This window comes from Dendrobates tinctorius, unplaced genomic scaffold (genome assembly GCF_039654945.1).
Source record: "Dendrobates tinctorius isolate UK_male_01 unplaced genomic scaffold, ASM3965494v1 ptg000027l, whole genome shotgun sequence".
NCBI lineage: Eukaryota > Metazoa > Chordata > Amphibia > Anura > Dendrobatidae > Dendrobates > Dendrobates tinctorius.
In genome coordinates this window covers 13,272,986-13,280,000 of record NW_027361695.1, presented here as the reverse complement: position 1 = coordinate 13,280,000, position 7,015 = coordinate 13,272,986, and the positions used below count along the sequence as shown (strand labels likewise).

General features: G+C 43.2%; 1 protein-coding gene across 1 annotated transcript in view; it reads right to left on the bottom strand.

Moving 5' to 3' along the window:
- Nucleotides 1-5,962, bottom strand: part of FEZF2 (FEZ family zinc finger 2) — a 9,925-nt gene extending 3,963 nt beyond the window's left edge. The window contains exons 1-2 of the mRNA XM_073569802.1: nt 5,814-5,962; nt 4,674-5,545 (exon numbers count right to left, since the gene is read on the bottom strand). Of these exons, the coding sequence (XP_073425903.1) occupies nt 4,674-5,477 (804 nt within the window). The 5' untranslated portion in view covers nt 5,478-5,545; nt 5,814-5,962. The remainder of the gene's footprint in view (nt 1-4,673; nt 5,546-5,813) is intronic.
- Between the last annotated feature and the right edge of the window lie 1,053 nt (nt 5,963-7,015).

Here is a 7,015-nt window from a genome sequence, read left to right as displayed (position 1 = left end):
GTTGCAGGACATGCTGAGCCTTCTAGTTCCTTCTAGCTGCTGCCAGCATGCCATTAACATTTACTTTAGGTCTAATAGATTACGCTTTCCTTACATGCCAATCACTTTCTTTTTTTTTTTTAATATTTATTGTGTAAATTCTTATGTTGGTTATCAAACGACTAAACTGTAAATGAAATATAAAATATTATAAAATATAAAATATTACTAAATATACGATATTACGTATTAAATGTTCATAAATATTATGACAAAGTCACAATATTGTGAAATAAACTATATATGTATAGCCATAAAGGTTAATGGTAGGTCCTTACCTTGCCACACACTATAGCCATAAAGGTTAATGGTTGGTCCTTACCTTGCCACACACTATAGCCATAAAGGTTAATGGTAGGTCCGTACCTTGCCACACACTATAGCCATAAAGGTTAATGGTGGGTCCGTACCTTGCCACACACTATAGCCATAAAGGTTAATGGTGGGTCCTTTCCTTGCCACACTCTATAGCCATAAAGGTTAATGGTGGGTCCTTACCTTGCCACACACTATAGCCATAAAGGTTAATGGTAGGTCCTTACCTTGCCACACACTATAGCCATAAAGGTTAATGGTGGGTCCTTACCTTGCCACACACTATAGCCATAAAGGTTAATGGTGGGTCCATACCTTGCCACACACTATAGCCATAAAGGTTAATGGTGGGTCCTTACCTTGCCACACACTATAGCCATAAAGGTTAATGGTGGGTCCGTACCTTGCCACACACTATAGCCATAAAGGTTAATGGTGGGTCCGTACCTTGCCACACACTATAGCCATAAAGGTTAATGGTAGGTCCCTACCTTGCCACACACTATAGCCATAAAGGTTAATGGTGGGTCCTTTCCTTGCCACACACTATAGCCATAAAGGTTAATGGTTGGTCCTTACCTTGCCACACACTATAGCCATAAAGGTTAATGGTGGGTCCGTACCTTGCCACACACTATAGCCATAAAGGTTAATGGTGGGTCCTTACCTTGCCACACACTATAGCCATAAAGGTTAATGGTGGGTCCTTACCTTGCCACACACTATAGCCATAAAGGTTAATGGTGGGTCCGTACCTTGCCACACACTATAGCCATAAAGGTTAATGGTGGGTCCTTACCTTGCCACACACTATAGCCATAAAGGTTAATGGTGGGTCCGTACCTTGCCACACACTATAGCCATAAAGGTTAATGGTGGGTCCGTACCTTGCCACACACTATAGCCATAAAGGTTAATGGTGGGTCCTTACCTTGCCACACACTATAGCCTTAAAGGTTAATGGTGGGTCCATACCTTGCCACACACTATAGCCATAAAGGTTAATGGTGGGTCCATACCTTGCCACACACTATAGCCATAAAGGTTAATGGTGGGTCCGTACCTTGCCACACACTATAGCCATAAAGGTTAATGGTAGGTCCGTACCTTGCCACACACTATAGCCATAAAGGTTAATGGTGGGTCCGTACCTTGCCACACACTATAGCCATAAAGGTTGATGGTGGGTCCTTACCTTGCCACACACTATAGCCATAAAGGTTAATGGTGGGTCCGTACCTTGCCACACACTATAGCCATAAAGGTTAATGGTGGGTCCTTTCCTTGCCACACACTATAGCCATAAAGGTTAATGGTAGGTCCTTACCTTGCCACACACTATAGCCATAAAGGTTAATGGTAGGTCCGTACCTTGCCACACACTATAGCCATAAAGGTTAATGGTGGGTCCTTACCTTGCCACACACTATAGCCATAAAGGTTAATGGTAGGTCTGTACCTTGCCACACACTATAGCCATAAAGGTTAATGGTAGGTCCGTACCTTGCCACACACTATAGCCATAAAGGTTAATTGTGGGTCCTTACCTTGCCACACACTATAGCCATAAAGGTTAATGGTAGGTCCTTACCTTGCCACACACTATAGCCATAAAGGTTAATGGTAGGTCCTTACCTTGCCACACACTATAGCCATAAAGGTTAATGGTAGGTCCGTACCTTGCCACACACTATAGCCATAAAGGTTAATTGTGGGTCCTTACCTTGCCACACACTATAGCCATAAAGGTTAATGGTAGGTCCTTACCTTGCCACACACTATAGCCATAAAGGTTAATGGTAGGTCCTTACCTTGCCACACACTATAGCCATAAAGGTTAATGGTAGGTCCGTACCTTGCCACACACTATAGCCATAAAGGTTAATGGTGGGTCCGTACCTTGCCACACACTATAGCCATAAAGGTTAATGGTGGGTCCATACCTTGCCACACACTATAGCCATAAAGGTTAATGGTGGGTCCATACCTTGCCACACACTATAGCCATAAAGGTTAATGGTGGGTCCGTACCTTGCCACACACTATAGCCATAAAGGTTAATGGTAGGTCCGTACCTTGCCACACACTATAGCCATAAAGGTTAATGGTGGGTCCGTACCTTGCCACACACTATAGCCATAAAGGTTGATGGTGGGTCCTTACCTTGCCACACACTATAGCCATAAAGGTTAATGGTGGGTCCGTACCTTGCCACACACTATAGCCATAAAGGTTAATGGTGGGTCCTTTCCTTGCCACACACTATAGCCATAAAGGTTAATGGTAGGTCCTTACCTTGCCACACACTATAGCCATAAAGGTTAATGGTAGGTCCGTACCTTGCCACACACTATAGCCATAAAGGTTAATGGTGGGTCCTTACCTTGCCACACACTATAGCCATAAAGGTTAATGGTAGGTCTGTACCTTGCCACACACTATAGCCATAAAGGTTAATGGTAGGTCCGTACCTTGCCACACACTATAGCCATAAAGGTTAATTGTGGGTCCTTACCTTGCCACACACTATAGCCATAAAGGTTAATGGTAGGTCCTTACCTTGCCACACACTATAGCCATAAAGGTTAATGGTAGGTCCTTACCTTGCCACACACTATAGCCATAAAGGTTAATGGTAGGTCCGTACCTTGCCACACACTATAGCCATAAAGGTTAATTGTGGGTCCTTACCTTGCCACACACTATAGCCATAAAGGTTAATGGTAGGTCCTTACCTTGCCACACACTATAGCCATAAAGGTTAATGGTAGGTCCTTACCTTGCCACACACTATAGCCATAAAGGTTAATGGTAGGTCCGTACCTTGCCACACACTATAGCCATAAAGGTTAATGGTGGGTCCGTACCTTGCCACACACTATAGCCATAAAGGTTAATGGTGGGTCCATACCTTGCCACACACTATAGCCATAAAGGTTAATGGTGGGTCCATACCTTGCCACACACTATAGCCATAAAGGTTAATGGTGGGTCCGTACCTTGCCACACACTATAGCCATAAAGGTTAATGGTAGGTCCGTACCTTGCCACACACTATAGCCATAAAGGTTAATGGTGGGTCCTTTCCTTGCCACACATTATAGCCATAAAGGTTAATGGTGGGTCCGTACCTTGCCACACACTATAGCCATAAAGGTTAATGGTGGGTCCTTACCTTGCCACACACTATAGCCATAAAGGTTAATGGTGGGTCCGTACCTTGCCACACACTATAGCCATAAAGGTTAATGGTGGGTCCTTACCTTGCCACACACTATAGCCATAAAGGTTAATGGTAGGTCCGTACCTTGCCACATAATATCGCCATAAAGGTTAATGGTGGGTCCGTACCTTACCACACACTATAGCCATAAATGTTAATGGTAGGTCCGTACCTTGCCACACACTATAGCCATAAAGGTTAATGGTAGGTCCGTACCTTGCCACACACTATAGCCATAAAGGTTAATGGTGGGTCCGTACCTTGCCACACACTATAGCCATAAAGGTTAATGGTGGGTCCGTACCTTGCCACACTCTATAGCCATAAAGGTTAATGGTGGGTCCGTACCTTACCACACACTATAGCCATAAAGGTTAATGGTGGGTCCTTACCTTGCCACACTCTATAGCCATAAAGGTTAATGGTGGGTCCTTACCTTGCCACACACTATAGCCATAAAGGTTAATGGTAGGTCCGTACCTTGCCACACACTATAGCCATAAAGGTTAATGGTAGGTCCGTACCTTGCCACACACTATAGCCATAAAGGTTAATGGTGGGTCCGTACCTTGCCACACACTATAGCCATAAAGGTTAATGGTGGGTCCGTACCTTGCCACACTCTATAGCCATAAAGGTTAATGGTGGGTCCGTACCTTGCCACACACTATAGCCATAAAGGTTAATGGTGGGTCCGTACCTTGCCACACACTATAGCCATAAAGGTTAATGGTGGGTCCGTACCTTACCACACACTATAGCCATAAAGGTTAATGGTGGGTCCTTACCTTGCCACACACTATAGCCATAAAGGTTAATGGTGGGTCCGTACATTGCCACACACTATAGCCATAAAGGTTAATGGTGGGTCCTTACCTTGCCACACACTATAGCCATAAAGGTTAATGGTGGGTCCTTACCTTGCCACACACTATAGCCATAAAGGTTAATGGTGGGTCCGTACATTGCCACACACTATAGCCATAAAGGTTAATGGTGGGTCCATACCTTGCCACACACTATAGCCATAAAGGTTAATGGTAGGTCCTTACCTTGCCACACACTATAGCCATAAAGGTTAATGGTGGGTCCTTACCTTGCCACACACCTCACAGGTGAAGATCTTGGGTTTCCCATCTATAGGGCTGGCACTGAGCTTGCTGTGGCTTTTAGGGTTCCTGTCTGCAGCCAGTGCAGTGTTTTCTTTCATCACCTGGTCCAGTTGGCCTGGTAGTCGCTCCTTGTGTGGGTATGGAGGAAGGGGGTATTTGTCTGGGCAGAGACTAGAAATTTTAGCATTTTCCAATAGGTAGAGTTTATGGTGGGCACTTAGGGTCGCCTGGGACTGAGCATTTAAAATACTAGATGGAATGAGCTGTCCATTGAGGATTTCTGAGGGGTTGTAGGCAGAGTCCAGGTAGTTGAAGTAATAAAGAGGTCCATTAGTTCCTGGTGGCAACCCTACTGCTTGGTTGATAACCTGAGGTTTTATGACCCTACTGTTTGGGACAACCGAGTGTCCCATGGTGAGATCATTCTTGCAGCACATGCCACAGTTAGCCTTGCACAGCCCAGCAGAGTTACAGATAGGAGCCCTCAAACTGCTCTTCCAGAGCTCCGAATAATTCAGCAGGGTCTTGGAGTGGACATCATACCCCAAAGATTGCACTGGGATCATGCATGGAATTGGAGAACAAAGGTTCAAGATCTTCTTAGCATCGCTCTCCACTCCTTGGTTGTGGTCATAAACTGTAGGTTTGGGCTCTGAAGACTTAGCCATAATTCTTTCAATGGAGAAGGCCAGTGATTTGGGGGTGCTGGATGCCCCATTTCTTCCATCCAGTCTCTGGCAGGAGGACACGACTGAAGGAGGAGGGCATGGAGCTGCAGAGCTTGCCATCCCTGCAAGAACTTCACTGAGCGCAGCAGCCAACTGGAAGTCACCCTGCTCTTCTCCTCTCTCTGTCTCTGCATTCCAAGGAAGCCAGAGGAGAAATCAATTTAATAAGCAACTTGCTCATGTCATGTCATCTATTTACATTCAAATGAACAAGCCCCCCTGAACAATGACACCCAGGGATGCCAGATTAATGCTCATTAAGCGGCTCACACAAAAGTAACAGGCAAGGTAGGACCTTGCTAGTAAAACCCAGGCTGCCTGGTGGTGGTGATGATGATGATGATCCTCCATCCACTCTGCAATAATGTTATTGCAGGACGCAGAGTGAGCACTTACCTCTGGCAGAGCAGGAGCTGGGGGGCTGCACAGCACAGACCCTGCTGTCACATCGTGCAGGCAGCACTGAGGATCAGTGTCTTCTACACTTAGCTGACATCACATGGAGTCACAGTCACTCCGAGCAGAATGACAGCTTGTTATTAGAAGCACCAAGTGGAGGCTCAGGACTTACCCCCAGCTCTGATTAATGGAGGTGCACAGAACACCAAGCAAAGTTTAATGGGGAGGACCTGCAACCAGGCAGCACTGGAGCCCCTCACTCACCCCAGTCCTCCAGTGTAAGAAGCATTGGCTTATTGCATATTCCACTTTTAGAGAGAAAGTCTCTGATTAATGGACAAGCAACAACTAGAACAACTAGAACAACTAGACAACTAGAACAACTAGCAGCACCAGAGCAATGTGATATATGGATTTCCTGCTAATTAGGACACAAATGATAGGAAAGCTGGAAACCTAATGTTGTGCCTAATATTGTTCTGTAATTTTAGGCAGATACATCTATCTATCTATCTATCTATCTATTATCTATCTATTATCTATCTATTATCTATCTATCCATCTATCTATCTTTCTATCTATTATCGATCTATTATCTATCATTAGCACAGATTCGATACATTGATTTTGCTGCATTTTTTGGCACACACACGCTAGAATCAAGACACATATGGTTAATATCCCTATCTATCTGTCAGTTATGTATTCTCATTTTGTAACCAAACACAGATATAAGATTTACTGTAAATTCAGGAGTTCTATTAAATTATTGTTCAACATTTTTTAGTTCACACTCATTTCTATGTATCATTTTTTTTTGTATTGTCTATTTTCTATACATTTTATATGTATATTTTCCTATCTGGCTGTCCATTTTCTACCCATTTTGTATATATATATATATATATATACATATATATATATATATATATATATATATATAGTTCCCTTCTGTACTATTTTCTATGCACAGTGTATGTATATTTTCTATACAATTTATATGTATAGTTTTCCTTCTTTACTGTTTATTTTGTTTCCATCTTTACTATTTTCTATACATTTTTTATATATATATTTTCCCTTTCTTTTCTATTTTCTCTGTATTTTAGATATATATCCTTTTGTCTTCTTTTTTATTTTTTATCCATATTTTTCCTTCTTTTGTATTATCATCTCTCTATCTATATTTACCTTCTTGT